The sequence below is a fragment of the Paraphaeosphaeria sporulosa genome (genome assembly GCF_001642045.1).
Source record: "Paraphaeosphaeria sporulosa strain AP3s5-JAC2a unplaced genomic scaffold CC84scaffold_4, whole genome shotgun sequence".
NCBI classification, from domain to species: domain Eukaryota; kingdom Fungi; phylum Ascomycota; class Dothideomycetes; order Pleosporales; family Didymosphaeriaceae; genus Paraphaeosphaeria; species Paraphaeosphaeria sporulosa.
The window spans coordinates 1,816,285-1,834,904 of record NW_017253363.1 but is presented as its reverse complement, the minus strand read 5'-3'; the positions used below and the strand labels follow the sequence as shown (position 1 = coordinate 1,834,904).

At 52.9% G+C, this 18,620-nt stretch overlaps 6 protein-coding genes across 6 annotated transcripts; 2 read left to right on the top strand and 4 right to left on the bottom strand.

Moving 5' to 3' along the window:
* Window positions 1-841: 841 nt before the first annotated feature.
* CC84DRAFT_1143619 (nuclear envelope protein-like protein Cut8) lies at window positions 842-2,434 on the bottom strand. Its single transcript, XM_018176422.1, has 2 exons — window positions 2,219-2,434; window positions 842-2,146 (listed from the first exon to the last, which is right to left on the bottom strand). The coding sequence occupies exons 1-2, from the start codon at window positions 2,289-2,291 to the stop codon at window positions 1,293-1,295; spliced, it is 927 nt and encodes a 308-aa protein (XP_018037598.1). The 5' UTR covers window positions 2,292-2,434; the 3' UTR covers window positions 842-1,292.
* Window positions 2,435-3,435: 1,001 nt separating this feature from the next.
* CC84DRAFT_644915 (uncharacterized protein) lies at window positions 3,436-4,289 on the bottom strand. Its single transcript, XM_018186997.1, has one exon. It carries the CDS (start codon window positions 4,086-4,088, stop codon window positions 3,714-3,716), a length of 375 nt encoding a protein of 124 aa, XP_018037597.1. The 5' UTR covers window positions 4,089-4,289; the 3' UTR covers window positions 3,436-3,713.
* A 467-nt stretch (window positions 4,290-4,756) lies between these two features.
* CC84DRAFT_1143616 (ATP-dependent RNA helicase-like protein DOB1) lies at window positions 4,757-8,442 on the bottom strand. Its single transcript, XM_018176421.1, has 4 exons — window positions 7,581-8,442; window positions 5,790-7,532; window positions 5,179-5,741; window positions 4,757-5,128 (listed from the first exon to the last, which is right to left on the bottom strand). The coding sequence occupies exons 1-4, from the start codon at window positions 8,265-8,267 to the stop codon at window positions 4,948-4,950; spliced, it is 3,174 nt and encodes a 1,057-aa protein (XP_018037596.1). The 5' UTR covers window positions 8,268-8,442; the 3' UTR covers window positions 4,757-4,947.
* Window positions 8,443-8,661: 219 nt separating this feature from the next.
* CC84DRAFT_1143610 (IkappaB kinase complex, IKAP component) lies at window positions 8,662-13,717 on the top strand. Its single transcript, XM_018176420.1, has 10 exons — window positions 8,662-8,845; window positions 8,895-8,985; window positions 9,366-10,477; window positions 10,530-10,622; window positions 10,676-11,208; window positions 11,254-11,407; window positions 11,454-11,796; window positions 11,846-12,087; window positions 12,135-12,268; window positions 12,317-13,717. Exons 1-10 carry the CDS (start codon window positions 8,668-8,670, stop codon window positions 13,604-13,606), a joined length of 4,170 nt encoding a protein of 1,389 aa, XP_018037595.1. The 5' UTR covers window positions 8,662-8,667; the 3' UTR covers window positions 13,607-13,717.
* Window positions 13,718-15,428: 1,711 nt separating this feature from the next.
* Window positions 15,429-16,069, top strand: CC84DRAFT_1175079 (uncharacterized protein; the record flags this gene model as incomplete). The annotated part of the gene is made up of 2 exons (XM_018180130.1): window positions 15,429-15,570; window positions 15,627-16,069. 2 exons carry the CDS (start codon window positions 15,429-15,431, stop codon window positions 16,067-16,069), a joined length of 585 nt encoding a protein of 194 aa, XP_018037594.1.
* A 421-nt stretch (window positions 16,070-16,490) lies between these two features.
* On the bottom strand, window positions 16,491-18,206 carry CC84DRAFT_1175078 (uncharacterized protein; the record flags this gene model as incomplete). Its single annotated transcript, XM_018180129.1, has 1 exon — window positions 16,491-18,206. The coding sequence occupies one exon, from the start codon at window positions 18,204-18,206 to the stop codon at window positions 16,491-16,493; it is 1,716 nt and encodes a 571-aa protein (XP_018037593.1).
* Window positions 18,207-18,620: the final 414 nt, after the last annotated feature.

The window sequence follows — 18,620 nt, the reverse complement described above, 5'->3', positions numbered from 1 at the left end:
CGCGCGGTTGGATGCTATGAGAAATCGGGCGGCATTGTTTGGGTCTGAGTAATGGAAGCTCTGGCAGGCGGAGGGGATGAGTGGGGCAGGCGTGGGTGCTGGGGAAGCTGAGCTGGGGTAGCACGCCGCCGCCGCCGCCGCCAGGGGTGACCTCACTGCCGAGGTCACGCTTTTCCGAGACGCCCTTGTATGCCTGAGTTGATATTCCGCACCACGCAATTTTCCGCAGTTCGGGAGCAGATTCACCGAAACAGTCAGTGGAATCCAAGACTTTCGAACGTGCGTAAGTCCGGAACGTAGCCACAGTAAAGAGTATGACGGCTCGCGTGGTGGACACTGCGCGACCTTTCAAAGCTTTCTCCGGAATTGCTCCTAGTTATGTAAAGGCACCAGCTTGGAGATTCTGGTTAGCTGAAGCGCCTTGGACCGTGATCCATACGAACTTAACGCGAATGGCTCCAACCAGCGTGAGCGCCTTTTGAGATCGTCCCAAGCAGCCACGAAGCGGCCATCACCTTAGTCATGTGAGCGAGTGAAGCACTTTAGGAGCGTGATACTTACTGGTCGTGATTCCAGAGAAAAGGAGCTTTCTTGAGAAGTGCCCGGCTCTCTCTTATACCTTCGAACGTACATCTGAGGCCAGTGGTTCGATAGATGCTGGCTGCTCTAATGACGTGCCCACCAGGACCAAGCTTGTATTTGATTCCTGTGTAGAGCTTGGGGGAGGCGGTACAAACTCTTCCACAGTTTCTAACAAAATCACGGAGCCAAACATTCCAAAGGCTAGTCCAGCAGTGGGTTTGAAGAAGAGCAAACACGGGGAAAATGTGAAGCGTACAGTAGGAGCGCAAGCAAGTCTATTCACAGATCGGGAGAGCAACCACGCCTCCCAGAAAACTAAACTAGATATCAACCGAAAACCCGTGCCTCAACTTGTACTAAAGATAGACATTACGCTGCCGCGGCAAGCGAATCGCAGATGAAGCCCAGCCTAGTGACGCCATGAAACAAATGAAAGACAGAAAACGGACCTTGCCGTGTGCCGTGTGTATAAAAGCAGACAAGAGCCCATGCAGACGCTATGCAGATGCCAAGTCGTTATCGTGAACCTTCCCCCTACAGTATTGACCAGCTACATCATCCCTGAACCCCCAGAATATGCGCTTCTTGCGCGGCTTTGGTCGCAGTGACAACGGTGGTGTTGGTGCCAACGTCGTGTCTTGCAACGCAGGGTATCGTAGATCGACAGACTAAAGAAACCAGAAACAGTGCCCGTATCCATGGCTGAGCATCTACCAGGCACCTACGCGAGCGGACGCCCCCATGCCGTATGTTCCGTTGAAGAGCTGATCCCTAACAGACATGTTACCATGTTGGCCTGCAGCAGGTTGTTGCACTTCGTTACCCATCCAGCCTAGGCTGGAGCGAAGCTCGTTGACCGCCTCTTGCATGCGACCGCCAGACATCTCGTTGTGCTTGGCGATTTTCTCATCCCAGCCACCGTACTGAAGCTGTATGCCGCCTGCCTTTTTTGCGGCCTCGCGGAACACGGCAGCCCACGCTTTAGCCATCTCTTCGTACGCTTCCTCTTTATGTCGGTTGTGCTGATATGTATCCCAGTCAGGAAGGCGATGGATGTACTGGGTGGCGCCGTCCAGGAAGGCAAGCGACGTGGCGGGTTGGGTTTCGTTAGGGGGGAGGAAGTGGGGCGTAAAGTCTTTCAAGGCTTCGAGGAGCTCGATAAGCTGGTGCCGCACACGGTTGTATGCGTAGTCGGACGAAGGCTTTCCGCCAAAGGGGAAGGCTGCCTGGAACTGTGACTCGTACCTGGCCAGGACTTCGAGTGTTGACTGTATGTTCGGCCGGGGCGCGGTTGACAGGACCTTGTTTCCGATGTCTGGGTGCTGGTCGCAGATTGCCTGTAGCACGTTTCGCATATCGTCGGCGCTCAGAGTCTCGAGCAGTCGTTGCAGCGGCAGGGGTCTGCCCGAGATATTGGTCCGCATGCGCTTGGTCGAGTGCTTTGCGAGGGGTCGGTTCAAGATGGCGGGCGAGCCAGAGGGCGATGCAGACATGCGGTCGTCATCGCCGCCACTGCCTTCGTCGTCGGCTTTGCGTTTTCGGTTCGACATGGAGGGAGAGAGGACTGCGAAGGGCGAAGCGTTAGCGGCGCTGTGCGGCTGAGGGCGCAGCATAGTGCGAGGGCCGGCAGACTCACTGTTGCGGGTGGGTGACAGGCGGTTGGGTAGCAGATGCGGAGGGGGTGCGAAGCTGCTGTTGATGACATTCATAGCTGTGGCAGACGGCGGCGTCGGGGGCGGGTGCCTGAGGAGCTCGCTCGGAGCGGCTTCACAGTGCGAGGTGAAGAACAGGCGGGCGCTCGGCTGCCGCGCTTTGAAAGAGCAGCTGGGTTGGTTGCTGTGGTGGTCTGGTCGACCGTGGAGAGCGGCCGACATGGCAGGAGCTAGCCGTCAAATGGGCAAGCACGGGCCGCTCTTAGCGCCGCGCAGGCCCGCCGCACACGTCGCAGTAAACAAAAAATCATCGTGCGGGTGCTTTCACCGCAGAATCACTGCGAGGTTCTTATTCCTCCGTCCCAACCATTGGAGGTGCATACAGATCCACGATCAAGGAGGGGGATTCTCCAGATGACGCTTCACACTCGCTGTACCGCCTAGCGTGACCTTGAACATGTGACCACAATCATCGATCAATCCGACTAGGTAATAACAGCGACACGTGAACATACGCTAGCCCTGGACTAGGCACAGCCATTGCATTCAGTCCAAGTGATAGACTAGGGAAAGGGTGGTCTGCAGAGAGCCGCGATCAGACGTCCAGTCGATTTGATGGGCGTGCAACGAGATGGCATCCCAATCAAAGGCGGACATGATGAAGAGGGTTTTTCCAGTTCCATCATTAACGTACAATTGCAAAGCATGTTACCAACCGTGAAATTGATTTCTCTGCAGAGATTGCTAGCCAGCATCTGCCTGCAAACTCCTCCAGCACCTACGTGGCGAACAACGCACTGACGTCTCATACCCACAAAACGAAGCAGACTCAGTCGTAAAACACATATACACATCATACCGCTCCTCAATGCCAGTTCTGTTTTCCATCGCTGCTGACTGCACATCTGTCCACGCCGAGCTGTCGACCCCTGATACATAGTACACTGGGATTGCACATTGCGCCACCTTGATGAGTGGCCATAAATACTGCAGTCACAATTATTCTATGGCAGAGCTGATGTAGAATTGGACTCGCGAGATCGAGCCTAGGCTTCTATCTGTCTCATGGGTGGCTACTCCTAATTAGTATAATTCTGCTTGGATGAAGGGAATGGTAGGTACACTAGTCGAGTGGACGATATACGAATAGAGAGGTGGCTACGCTATCTACCCTCTGAATTGAGCAAGAGAAGCGTCAGGAGCAAGTGGAAGAGAGGATTAGATTCTTTTGACTCCGATCGTGATCAATATTCACTTACGGTCAAAGAACAAGACAATATCCCGTGATGCAGGGTTGGATTCTGGCCCTGGATCAGACATGACCAATCTATCCTTGCTCGTACGGGACACTGTAGTTGCAAGTTGCCCGGTGACTTGCATGGATTCTTCGGTATATGCTTGCCGTTACTCGTCCCACTTCTTACCTGGACAATTGCCTTTCCCATCTCAAAACCTCTCGTGCGCAACCGAACCGTTTGCTCATCCGATCGGCGGAATGCACTTCTTGCTTGGCCCATACCGACAACAATCTCCACTCGGCGCACACTCGTATACATCCGTCCTCTTCCCACCCATCCCCAGATCCGTCACATCGTAAGTCCAAATACCATCATTACCACAATACTGCCCCTGCTTGGTGCCTTTCTTGCATTTGCAGCCATTTCTGGTGCACGTCCGCGGGACGAGTTCACGCGGTAGATGGTCGACGCCGATGTTGCGGGATGAGTGTTCAATGTCATGGGTTCGGTGATTGGCGGATAAAGGCGTAAGGTCGACAGTTTTGTCGTTGGTTGGTAGAGCGCAAGCAGAAACCAGGACGAGGGAGACACCAAGGACAACGGAGTGGGTTCGCATCGTTGTCAGCTTCCGCGAGACTTAATGATCTGGAGGATCAATGTGTACAATGCATACGCCGAGATTGGGAGCGCTAGTTCATTTGTGCTCAACGCAGTCTCCTAAGAAGACGATGGCAGCATTTTATATGTTTTGGTCCCTCAAAAGCGGCTAGGGTTGGCTAAGTTTAAGGTGGCTACATTTGTTCCACAAGCAAGGTATTCCCGTCTTTAGATTGTCAGACATTCCTGTAAGACGAGGCTGATAGGCTCACCGGTCCCTAGCTTTCATGTCCAGCCCGTTTAATAAACGCTAACATATAGCCAAGAGACCGCTTAAGGGAGCTTTCCACAACAATACGATGAATGCGACCTATCAATACGAATTGGGTGATACCAGCCCCCAAATGTCGCGTAAAGCAAATATACTTAGCTTTGTAGGACGAGAAAAGCAGGTAACGAGTACGCAGAGGATTGTCTTAGCCGGAATCGCTAATGACTGGCAGACGCTACCTGGTCGATGACAGTACCATGTTCAGCAACTATCAAGTTTGTATCGTCAAACATGAGATCTATTCTAGGGTGAATGTATGCCCGCGTGAGGTACGTCACAGTGGGAAACACTAGCATGCGAAAAAGAGTATAAATCCGGGGGATCTTTGGTGTAGCGCAAGCAATGCCACCCACAACCGCAGATCTAGTGAATTTCTATCCAGGACGCAGTCCGGCCGTGGCTCTCCATGAACCCGAACGCCGATGCTTCCCCATTTCCATGCATGCTGACGTCGTGCACAAGACACGATGTCACAAGCTTGGCCATGAAGTAGCGCCAACCCATTGTTTTCCTAACAACTCCTAAGATGATGCTGACTTACCTGAAGCTAGAGATACAAGGATTGCGCGGCGACGAGATCTCTCCTCACCAGCTCGAGCGCTGCCGTAAACTTCTGCTCAAGCTCTTCGCTGCCCATGACCTTGGCGGCCTGTGCTACTTGTCGGAGTAGTTCTTCCAGGCGTCTGAAGAGACGGATGAGACTGCCCTCGTAGACATCTGTCATTTTGCTGCGGCCATGTAAGTCACGAATCACATCGGAGAGTAAGTTCAATCATACCAGATCTCAGCAAACGATGCACCCTTGCACCATTGGTATACAACCTCCATGAGTTCACACTTGAACGACTGGACGTATTCATCCTCGTTCAAAGGCATCTTGGCGTCCTGCGAGACTTTGACAATATCCCGGGCTTTCTTTTGGATTTTTCGGAACGGTTCGGCGAGATCCTCTCTCAGGGATGGCGACTCTTTGCTCTTCTCTTCGAAGATGAAACAGCTCAGACAGGCTGCGCATTGTTCGGGAGTCAGCTTGTTGAATTCCTTTTCAAAGAGCAACTCGCTCAACACAATCTCGTCGCCAGTGCTGATTTCGCATGCAACTCGCGCTTTAAGCTGAACGACATCTCCGTCCTTGATAAAACCCAAACGACGTAGAACGCGTTTGCGGGCGTTCAACTCATCCATGTGAATGATAGAAAGGGCAGCCGAAATTTCCTTCTTGAGCGCTTTAATCTTGTCACCGATCGCAATCTTTTTTGCGTATTGATTGTAAAGCTCTAGCAACCGTGGTGAGTTGTGCAGCGGGTTGGAGAGCAATCGCGATTCTAGGACTTCGATTTTCTGAATATGTTAGGTAGTGTTTTGAAGAACTTTGCGCGCTGGACATACCCGCAGTGTTCGCTTGAAAACTTCGTCAGTGATCTTCATGTTTTCAATGGGATCCAAAATTGCGATACCGTCGGGGAAGCGCTTCTTGACTTCATCCAACGCTTTTTGAACATGGACCTTGTTCTCGGTAGTTTTGATCTCCTTCGGGAGGAACAAGCGAAGGTGGCCGATGGACTCCATTGCCGATAAGAGCACTGGTACAGATTCGACCTTTCCTTTGTCGCCAACAGGGGGCGGCAAGACGCCAGGAGGCAGGCCATTGTTGCTGTATGGCACATATTTTGTATCGCTGGCTACAACGAGCGCGCAGTCCAAGACATATGACTCCTGGTCGCGGAACTTCTCGCCCCTTTCAGGTTTGCGGGCTGTGACATTAACAACGGCTCCCCACCCGAAATCATGCTGGTTGTACTTAATCCTAACAAGACGTCCAGGTTGCAGGAATTGCAAGCAATTTTTAGGATGCTGTATGACGTCCCGCATTTCCTTGGTCAGATTGTCGAGCTGTTCTCGCAGGTTGTAGTAATCGCGAATGGCGGTCTCATCAGTGATGGCCATGTTCTCGCGCTCGTTCTCAAGCTCTCGCAACTTCTTTTCCAAGTTGCTGACGCTCGCAGTGTTCTGGAACTGTGAGAAGCAACGCTCCAACATGAACTCTGGAGAAATGCCCTCGACTCTAAGTAAGTTGAGAACCATGTTGTAGCCAAGGTGGAAAGCCGAGTTGAGATTATCCTGCTGACCGCGGACAATTTCTTTGGCAACGGCGGGCTCCATTTGCTCGTTTATCATCATAATGACGATACCACGTTCATCGAGACCACGGCGACCAGCACGACCAGACATCTGGATGAACTCGGACGGCGTGACCCACCGCTGTGAGACACCGTCGAATTTTCGCACACTGGTGAAGACAACAGTCTTGGCCGGCATGTTCAAGCCGATTGAAAAGGTCTCTGTCGCGAAGAGTACTTTGATCAATCCTTCCTGGAATAGAATCTCGATGGTCTCCTTCAGGATAGGCAACAATCCAGAATGATGAACACCAATGCCGCGCCTCAAGAGTGGGAGAATGTTCTGAATCTGTGCAAGGGAGCGGTCTTCTTCAGAAAGCATCTCAATAGCGCTGTTGAAGACCTTGGACACCATTGCTTTTTCTGATTCGTCATTGAAGGCAAGCTGGCTCATAGCCAGAGCATAGTTTTCGCATTCTCGCTTGCTGAAGCTGAACACAATGACTGGGTTGTAGTTCTTCAGCATGATCATCTTGACGATCTTGTAGATATCAGACTGGTCCTTGTTGCCGCCTTTGTTCGTCTTTTTGTCCTTGCCTTTTCCTTTCCTCTTGGCCAGGAAGTCATCTGCAGCGGTGCCAGCCTTATCCGCAATGGAAGCCATGGCTTTCTGGAAATTCTCCTCGCGGAAAGCTCCCTTTTCATCGACGATCAAATGTATGCCATCGGCGCCTTCTGGGAAAAAGTAGTGCTGCAGCGGGGTCGGGCGGAAATCGGTATAAACAACGTGACACGGTTGTTTGTGAGTCTTGGTGATCCATTCCGCGAATTGCATAGCGTTAGGGATGGTGGCGGACAGAAAGACGTAGCGAACTTTGTCCGGGAGCAGAATGATGGTCTCCTCCCACACCACACCGCGCGACTTGTCGCGCAGGTAATGCACCTCGTCGAAAACGACCCATGCCACCTCGCGCATGATTTCCGAGCCTCTGTACAACATGGAACGAAGAATCTGTGCATGTTAGACTTTTCTCGTTCGGGCTCAGTGTACGGTACCTACCTCAGTAGTCATGACCAGACAGGTTGCGGTGGGGTTGATGGTGACATCGCCCGTCATCAAACCGACATCGCCAAACTCGGCTGTGAACTCTCGATATTTCTGGTTGCTCAGGGCCTTGATTGGACTCGTGTAAATGACACGCTGGTTATTCTTGAGGCACTGTGCGATGGCATACTCTGCCACTACGGTCTTTCCCGCGGACGTATGCGCCGAGACCAAGACACTCTCGCCTCGTTGTATCGACGCGATAGAGACCTGCTGGAAAGGATCGAGAGTGAAAGGCCATGTCCGTGCAGGCTCCTCGGGCGGCTTGTGCTCGGATATGGGAACGTAGTCGTAGTCGGGCGGTAGGGCGACCTGATGGCGAACCTGATGTGAGAGCACGACGGCCTGTCCGTCCTGCTGTGTCTGGCCCTGGAGGCCTGCCGAGGCTGCGACCTCGCGCGACTGCTCCGTCTCGAAGGCATCAGTCACGACGGGCTCGGGCTCGAGGTCGCGCTTCAGACGTTTCTGGTAGGTAGCTTGTTCGTCTGCAGGCGCGGGCGCGTCTTGCATGGACGCGTCGGGCACGGGCGATTTGACCTCGCCATTTGCCTGGCGCTTCTTCGTCTGCTTGGGCTTGGACTTGGGCGCAGTGGCCTTTGCCGCCTGCGGGCCGTCTTCGAAGACGTCGAACAGCTCGTCCATGGCTGCGGGGCGCGTCGACGCCGACGACAACTGGTGTGTGGTGGTGCACCCGTCGAGCGGTGGAGACTCGGGTGTGAATGTGCAAAGGCGCGCAGGCAGCTGTTCTGATCGGGGCAGGAATGCGCGCTCGATTGCGGGCTCAAATGTTGCGCGAGAAGTCGCAAAAAGTTGGCTGCGCGATCGGGTCTAGCTCTCAAATGTTCTGCCCATTGCCCTTCCTACGAGTGGTCTTGGCGCTGCAGGCTTACCTCAGCGTGCCTGCGTGCCGAGCTCTCGCAGTCGCAGTGTCACCCGATCGAAGCTCCAGCAAGCACCACCGACCAACACACCTCTCCGCTCCTCACCACACGCACCGTACGCCTGCAACGCCGCCAATTGAGTGCTTCGCTGACGTCCCAAGATGCTCGCCCGCTCAGCCTTCCGCGCCACCGCGGCCCCATCCCTCGTCGCCCGTCGCGGCTTCCAGAGCACGCGCGCCCAGCTCGCCAGCCCCTACCACTACCCCGAGGGTCCCCGCAGCAACTTGCCCTTCGACCCGCTGAAGAAGGGCTTTGCCTTCAAGTACTGGGGCTTCATGGGTGAGCTTGCCCGGCCTGCAATGGCACCACAGCGCGCTAACAGCTGCAGCGACCGGCTTCCTCCTTCCCTTCGGCCTTGCCGGTGAGCACTTGACGCACCCACCCATTTCCCTACGTACATATCTGACTTTCACCGCGCAGTCTGGCAGACGAAGAAGAACAAGCCTTAAGCGGGCTGGCTTGCATAGGTTTATAGATGGCTCTCGGGCAACGACACCGGAGGAATATGGCACTTGTAGAATAAGTGGGCGTTCCCAGGAACGACTGTACACCATGACGAGCATCAATTTCATTGCCTGTGTTGATTTACATGAGCATTGCCTCTGCCTGCGTGATTCTGCGTGACGTTGGCTCCCCTCGATAATCAGTCTGTAGGTTTCTGATTGGGGCCCTATCGGCCAAAGCTCGGCTTATCTAACCTCCAAAATTTCGACCATTTCGCCCGCATCTCATTCGCCGTCACCACCCATGAGAGGACCGCCAAAAACTCATACTTTAATTCTGCCATGCGCAATCTGAGAATCGTGGGGAGGTCGCTCCTGCGGTTTTCCGGCGAGGATCCGCTCCCTCTCGCAGCTACCGCCTGGGATGCCGCCTCAAATGCTTCCATATGTGCTTTTGGGCCTTCCGAATCACGTGCAACTATCGAGCTCAAAAGACTACATGACGGCAGCGATGGTGCAGAAAAGAGGCTGGAGACCATCGCATCGTGGGATGCACCGTGCCCGCTACCCTCGCTTACCCATGACTCAGTATTGAGTCTCCATCATTTCGCCGACTCGTCGACCTCATGTCTGGTGTTAGCCGGAGGAGACATCATATTGGTACGAGAGCAACCCGAGGATGGTCAAGATCTTGTTGAGATTGTCGGGTCGGTAGATGCGGGAATTTCGGCTGCTGCGTGGTCGCCTGACGAGGAACTTCTGGCGATTGTTACACAGGCCGAGACATTGCTGCTGATGAGCCGCGACATTGACAACATCGCCAGTGTCACGCTCTTGCCTGAAGATGTCAACGCCTCGAACCATGTGTCTGTGGGGTGGGGCAAGAAAGAGACCCAGTTCAAGGGCAAAAGAGCAAGGGCTCTGCAGGATCCCACCGTGCCGGAGACTGTCGACGAAGGTGTGCTCAGTCCGTTGGAGACTCACTCCGTGGCCATCAGTTGGCGTGGTGACGGCGCCTACTTCGCCGTCAATACCGTCGAGCAAAAACGACGCAGGATGATCCGAGTGTATTCCCGGGAAGGCCAGCTCGACAGCGTGAGTGAGCCCGTCGATGGTCTTCTAGGCACCCTCAGCTGGCGACCATCTGGCAACCTTATTACTAGTATTCGCCATACTATCGAAAAATTCGAGGTAGTCTTCTTTGAGAGGAACGGTCTTCGTCACGGCCAATTTGATCTTCGGTTGAGACCCGAGGAGCTGCAGAACCTATCGATACCATTGACTCTATCGTGGAACAGCGATTCCAGCGTGTTAGCAGTGTCCTATCCCGAAAAAGTGCAACTATGGACCATGAGCAACTACCACTATTATCTGAAACAGGAGTTGCCTTTCCCAGAACAGGCTGCGGCAACCGTTCACTGCTCTTGGGACCCCGAGCGGCCTCTATCTGTGGCATTTTACACTGCGGGTAAGTCAAAGTTGCAGTCATGGTTGCCCACTAAACTAATCACCCTACATAGGCTCACTCCAGATCCTAGAGTATGCATCAACAGTTGCTGCTGGATCTGTAGCACCGCCGCATGATTTCGGAGTTGTCGCTTCAATCGATGGTCGTAAGTCATCTCTCAGCTCAGTAATGCCTCGAATGCGTCCTAACAGCACAAAGTGAGCCTGAAAATAACACCTTTACGTATTGCCAATGTCCCTCCTCCAATGTCAATGCTCCAGCTTCCGCTGGATCGTAATGTTGTTGACGTTGCATTTTCCCGCTCAGGCACGCGTCTGGCGGTCTTGTCCGACAAGGACGTTGCGTTATTCGCATTTGACTTGCAGAAACGACCAGTCACTCGACCGAGTTTCCTTTGGAGCGGTGATTTCTCGGAGGGTCATTCTCCCCGTCAAGTCACTTTTGTTGGCGAAGATCAACTGTGCGTTCTAACGGACGTGTGGGACGAGGATGAGACTTTTGTGTGGACAAACGAGGACGAACAACTCGTGAACAGGGGCCCAATCTTAGAACCCGGCAGATTTTCTTCAATAGCCTCTGACGTGGAATCTTCGAAACTACTTGTCAGCCTGCGCAATGGCGAGTACACATCGGTAGTTGAGATGAGGACGGACGAAACAGTAAAAACCACGCCCCTAACAAACCTGCCTTCTTTCGCCCCCGAAATCAAGACTGCAACACTAGAAGGAGAGGTGAGTCTGCCTGTCCCTTTCTGAGTAAAGCTGATCAGGTTATAGCCCGTGGCTTTCGGACTGGCAAAGAGTGGTGCCCTGTACGCCAACGAGCGAGTTCTAGTGAGGAACTGCACGTCATTCGTCGTGACCCCCGCCCATCTGATCCTCACCACTACGCAACATCTGTTGAAGTTTGTTCACCTAACAAGCTTGAATGGTGAGTCACAAATCCACATTTACAGGACGGTTTCTTATAACAACAGAACTCGAAGTACCTGGGGATGAGCCCCAAACGGATGAACGATGTCGGAGTATCGAGCGCGGGGCAAAACTTGTCACAGTCATGCCAACTACTTACTCCGTAGTTCTCCAGATGCCGAGAGGCAATCTCGAGACAGTCTACCCCCGAGCTCTTGTGCTTGCTGCGATCAGGAGATTTATAGAAGCTGAGAAATATGATGAGGCATTTTTGGCCTGTCGCAATCAGCGCGTTGACATGAACATACTGCACGATCATGATCCAGAACGATTCTTGACGAGCGTCGAGAAGATCGTTACGCAGATCAACAGGGTGGATCATATTGATCTTCTCCTCGCGCAGCTAAGGTTTGTAAATTTACCTGATGTGCCCGGCGGTTTTGGCTGACGATTGTAGGAATGAGGATGTGTCGGAGACGATGTATCGTGAGACCTTGAAAGCCAAGGATCTTACGACCAAGAAGAAGTTGTCCAGTGAACAGGTAGAGTCAAAGGTCAATCGAATCTGTGACGCTCTTCTAGCAGTGTTGGAGCAGGAGAGGTACAAGAATGATCATCTGCAGAATATCATTACCTCTCACGTATGCAAGACTCCTGCAGACTTGGAAACAGGGTTGCAGTTGATAGGTCGCTTGCAAAGTAAGTCCAGTGATCGCTCCGAACTCAACGTAGCTGATATGACGAAGGTACCCAAGATCCTCTCACTGACAGGGCTGCGGAACACATATGCTTCCTTGCAGACGTCAATCAACTGTACGACACGTCCCTCGGGATCTATAACCTCGAGCTTGCACTACTTATCGCGCAACAGTCACAGAAGGTATGCATTTTCCTTGCCACCGCTTGTCGACTAATCTGACTTTGATAGGACCCGCGCGAGTACCTTCCTCATCTCCAATCTCTCCAAGAACTTTCTCCTCTTCGTCGAAAATATCAGATCGACGACCAACTGGGCCGCCGCACCAAGGCGCTCTACCATCTTAAAGATCTAGAAGCCCACGATGAAGTCCAAGATTATGCCCAGAAGCACGGTCTTTATCCTGCAGCACTCAGCATGTATCAATACGAACCTGCCCATTACAAGAATATCATGCGTCTGTACGCAGACTACCTCTCAACAACCAACAAGAACAAAGAGGCTGCCATTGCCTACGAATACCTCTCCGATCACACCTCTGCCTGGCCCTGCTATTTATCCGCCAACCTCTGGCGCGAAGCTCTCTCCTCTGCCATTCTCGCTGGCATATCCCCTAGCGAACTCGAACAACTTGCCACGGACCTCGTCGACGGCCTTACAGAGTCAAAAGACTACTTTTCCGCGAGTACCATCACCTTAGACTATCTCTCCGACCTTCAAGGCGCAGCCCGGCTCCTCTGCCGGGGCGCATACTTCGCCGAGGCAATACGCATTGTTACTTTACGCCAACAATCATCTCTCATCACCGAAGTTATCGACCCCGGTCTCGTAGAGAGGTCTGCAGACATGACCGAGTTCCTCGCAGAAATGAAATCCCAACTCCTGGCTCAGGTCCCGCGTCTGCGCGACTTGCGTACGAAGAAAGCAGAGGACCCGCTCGCTTTCTACGAAGGGACAGAAGATGCCAACATTCCCGACAATATATCACTCGCACCCACGAATACTACCTCGGGAGGCACATTTATGACAAGATACACCAATCAGACCGGCACGGTCAATACGCAAACTACGCGCAAGACGTCTAAGAACAAGCGGAGAGAAGAGCGGAAGAGAGCGAGGGGAAAGAAGGGCACTGTCTACGAGGAAGAGTATCTCGTTAATTCAATCGAGCGCTTGATTGAACGAATCAATGGTATGCAGGACGAGATCCAGAGACTTGTCGAGGGCTTAATGAGAAGGGGCATGAGGGAGAGGGCAGTCGCTGTGGAGGCGGCTGTGATGGATGTTGAGGAGAGGTGTAGAGAAGCAGTCAAGGAGATCTATCCGCCGACGGAAGGGCTTGGTGCAGTCGGCGAGAGTCTGATAACGAGTGGTGTCGCTGCGGACAGTGGAAATCCTGCTGAACCGGCGATCAGGCCTAGTGGAGGGGATGCGACGCTTTGGGACAGCTTGGCAGAAGTGGGTAAAAGGAGGGAGGCCCCGCCTGTCAAGACATTTGAGAGGTTGAGCTTGCTAGGGTAAGGTGGCGGAGGCGATCGCTCTGATCCGACAGACCACAGCAAGCTGCAAGTTCAGCATTGTCTCGAATGACTCGATGTAGGCATACAGCCTTTAACCCTTAAAAACTCAGGCAGTAAGACCATCAGACGTCCATCGATGCTATTTGTGCTGGGAGGCAAACTGACCCATTAAGACAACCATAATCTCGACAGTAAGTGTTGAGTCATGTAGGCCGGCCTAAAGCTGAGAAAAAAGAGAGCCCATGTGATCCGAATGATGGAAACCGAAACCCCTCAGTCACTTGCACACATTCACGACTTGGCTCATGGCTCTAGAATACGGAAAACAGGCCGAAAGCGGGGATAAAAAGGCACCGGCTCACTGGGCACGCCACACTGTTGACGTACGAGAAGACAGTCATGAGTGTGAATTGGGCTGAGCCGAGAGGCGAGCTAGATAATGCACAAAAGATGTACAGATACCGCGCTTGCGTACTATTCAAACCTGAGGATGAGATATGGGACGCGTGCTGACAAGGTCAGGGAAGAGCAAAACCCTACTTGGCATGGAGGCATGAATGGCATGAATGGCAGTATTGGCAAACGAGCAGAATATGTCTACATCAGAGTTTGGGTGGGAACAGTCATTAAGATCACTGCACATTTTGACATCGTGATGAATGCTTTGGTCTCTTCGTCGCGAGTCGCGCCGCGGTTGCAATGGATGGGTGTCATTGTCATTGTGACAGGTGTGGCTATGCCGTAGCGCATGGTTCTGTACCTGCAGACTGGTAATTTCGACGGCCGTGAGACTACCTTTAACTGTGTCCACTGGCTGACCACTCTCATCTTCTAGAAAACGACGCTTTCCCTCGTAGCTGCTAGTTAGACTTCGCTGCAATAAGCGTGCCCGGCATCTCGCCAACCTCGACGGTGAGAACATGCACTCCAATCTCGCTAACTGTCGATTGAACACACGCTGCAGCCATCAAACATCCCACCTACAAACCTGGTCGTACACATCAGTGCATGACGCGCACGGATCTCCAATGACGTTAGGGGATCTCGCGTAGAAGAGCAGCGCAAGGATGTTAATCCGGATTTGGCGATGACGGCGCATTATCTCGAGAGTTATAGCTATGTGACCTTGAAAAGGGAGAACTCTAGCATGGGCTCGAACGTACCTTGCAGCCGTGAATTCCGATATCCTCGGTGCGATTGGAGGCGAATGTGCAGGCATTTTGTCCAATTGACGAATCGCTCTGCCGTTACAATCACATACTGGTACAGTTCTCTATCGGTCTGCTTAGATCGATGCGGCTGCTCTCAGACAGTGTGGTCGAATCCATCGGACGTTGTATACAAACAAATTGGCGCTCTACTTATGGAATAGTTAATACCTGACACCTTGCGAAACTACTGTACGTCTGCCAACTGAAAGACTACCATGCGACGTTCCTAAATACGCTTCCCCTACTAGCAGGGTTATCGGTTCGCCCAAGGGTGGCGCTCACCAAGGCTTTCCGCTTGCCCATGAGACTGGACGTGCAACTTTAGCGATCGTTGCCCTTTGCATTGTCGATCCGTCGTTAGTTTATTCAACGGGACTCTTGCCTCTCTGAGCCTCAAATTTCCATTCATGACGACAACGGCTTGGGTTAAGGGATAGAATACCAGTATCGACCGACAAAGCGTCTTCCACGGAGTTCGACACGCCTGAGTACAAAAAGTCTGCCTTCACCCAATTCAAATACGTTATCCATCAAATTGTGTTTGCATTTGTTCAATCCTCTCTACTTCGGTCTCCGCATTCTTCATATTTTCCCTTCCACAAAGTGATAGTCATGCGTTTCTCCGTTGCTACTACAGTAGCCCTCGCTGGCCTATCCGCTGCCAGTCCCTTGGGCGATCTTAATAGGCGCGCCGATGTCGTCAGTGTTCTCAGCGATCTCTACGCCAACGTGCAGGTTTACACTGGTGCTATCAGTACGTCTTTAAGCCCCCAATTGGCTCGAAAGTTGCACAAATTGACAACCCTGCAGATGCCACCCTGGCCACCCTTACCCCTTCATCGTCCCTTCTCGAAAAGACCGCCGCTGTCCCCAAGGTCGGCGAGTCATTGAACTCCATCACCAAAGCCATCACGGACGCCACGGGCTCCATCAACGATCTCGCTGCCTCGAAGAGCACCACCGAAGCGGAAAAGCGAGGCGTTGAAGCGGCCAGCCACCCTGTTGAGAAACGCCAGGTCGATACAGCTACCGTTCTCCTCACGCTTATCATTGTTGAGATCTTCGCGACAATTGCCGGTGCCATTGCTATTTTGGGACTCGCTGCGCTACTTATCTACATCAACCCTTTGACGGGGGCGATTGCGGCGCTCATCCTTGCAGTGCAGCTGTTGCTCAATGTTGTATTGGCATCGGTGACATTATTGCTGAACACGCTTTTGGCTGGACTGGCTTTGACGATTGGTGGGCTGTAGAGAGACGTGCGCGCTTCAATGGACAGGAAAACTATCTTATCAGATTAATGTTATTATATGCCTGAAGTCTTTGATATGACCTTCTTATGTGTATATATAAGGCTATACACCATAGGTCTACGCTTACCTTGGGAGTATAGTTCCCAGATTTGATATAGCAACTCCATTTCCTTACACTGTAGACTATATGCATTTACTTCTATACTTGCAAGAAAAGGCAAATTCAACACTAGTACAGGAATAGGGTTTTAGGAAGACCAAGTACATATAGAAATTATTATTTATATTTCGAGTGTATAGTCCTGCTATGTATGTAGAACAAGTGCTAATCGATATGTAGTAAATGCTAGAGCCTGAAAGGCTCCCAGACGCCCAAGAAATTCGCTCAGAACCTTCATGCTGCACCGATGTAAGGAAAAACCTAATGGCTGCCTCCGAACAAACCTGAGAACCAGCCACCCAGACTGCCACCACCACCGACCTTTGCGTTCACTCCTGCGTTTCCGTTGACAACAGCCCCTGCACTAACTCCGGCTTGACCATTTCCGCTGACTCCTGCGTCAAGTCCTGCGTGACCCGATCCTTCACCAGAAACGCTGCCGCCAAGAGATGCGTGTCCACCGACTCCGGCTTCAGCTCCAGCTCCAGCCCCAACTCCGACACCAGCACCGACTGATCCCGAGCCTGAAGCACCGCCGCTGACACTTCCTCCGGCTCCAACACTACCGCTCAGTCCAGCGCCAAGTCCGGGAATGAGACCAAGAAGACCATTCAGGTCGAGAGATCCTTGACCAAGGAGAGAACCACCAGCGCTCACAGATCCGCTAGCAACACCACTCAGAACGCCAGTGAGCTGCGCAAGTATGCCATGCAAGTCAAGACCAAGGCCTCCAAGGATGCCGTAGAGCTGGTTGCACAGATCGATGAAATCAGATCCGCCAGTGAGTCCAACGCATCCAGAGATGAAGCCGTTCAGGTCAATAGATCCGCTAAGGAAGCTAGTGAGAAGGTCAAGAAGGCCGTTGATGTCAAGCTGAGCAGATCCGGAACCAGTAAGAAGACCCTTGAGTCCATCAATGCAGCCTTTCAGCTCGGCGCTGATCGAGCCACCCAAGGTAGCGGACAGGTAGGCCTCGAGCTGATCAAGAGTAGCGCCGATATCGATGTGAGCCTCCCCAGTGAGGAGACCCTTGAGACCAGCAATGAGAGTGTCGACATTGATACCAAGGGATGCGCCTAGATCGAGCTTGCCAGATCCAGAAAGAAGGCCTTCGAGACCAGCAACCAAGCCATTCAGGTCGACGTGGCCCGAACCGCTGAGAGCTCCCTTGAGTTCGTCGCAGATCTTTCCGAGGTCTGCACCGCCGGGAAGGCCAGAAATAACGCCCTTGATGCTGTCAATGGCGCCGCCGATGTCGAGATGTCCAGAGCTATCGAGATGTCCGCCTCCGGAAAGGAAGCCGGTAAGGTCGCCGATGAGACCAGCTCCTAGTCCTGCACCTGCACCAACACCAGCGCCGGCGTGTCCACCGAGGAGACCGCTGATGAGACCACCGAGGTCAAGACCACCTCCTACAGCACCTCCAATGGAGCCGGAAGCGTCTCCACCGGCACCACCGCCAACGGATCCTCCAGCACCTGCTTCACCGCCAGCACCACCGCCAACGGATCCTCCAGCACCAACACCACCGCCGACAGAGCCTCCTGCACCCGCTCCACCGCCGATTGAACCGGAACCTCCAGCTCCACCGCCGACAGGCGAGGAAGTGGTTTCTGGATAATCAGGTGTGGCGGATGTTGCATCACCACCGCTACCATATTCGGGAGAAGAGTCCTCAGGAGCGTCGGGCGAGTCAGATGTATCATCACCGCTGCCATACTCGGGAGAATTCTCCTCAGGAGCATCGGGCGAGCTGGTGGACTCGGCAGGTGGCGTAGTAGGCTGGCCAGACTGGCCACCTCCTGCTGAGTAACCGGTACCTGGGCTGGACTGGCCCAAAGGCGCCACTACAGTTGCAGTAACGGTCGAGGCAGAAGCACAAGCGTTGATTGCCGGGGATGGGGCAACGCCGTATTGAGGCAGAGCATTGCTCACACCGATAAGAGCGACGACAGCATGGCCAGCGGTAAACCTCATTGTGACTTTCCGGTGAAGAGTACGGAAAAAGAAAGATAATTGATGTAGAGATTTGTGTGTTGAAACGAATGTGAGTGCGTAGCACTAACGAAAGACTTGAGTCGAGAAATTAATGAGTAGGAAACGAATGAAGCTGGAACGAATGTTGATGCTGGATGTAGGACGTTCAGCTGGATGCAATATATACACAAAAATACATCCCTTTTCTGGATGTCCTTGCCAGCTTGGACATCACCTGCGAGCACCACAGTGGACCGGAGTATCGAAAAACACATGCCAGTGTTTCTACTGACTCTGTAAGTCGCCTGTCAGTGTCTCTACTAACATCTGTGAGCCACACGTCAATTGGCTCGACAAACCCTCGGGAGCACGAAGCAAAGAAACATGCGAACGTGCGCTCTACCTTTGCAGCGG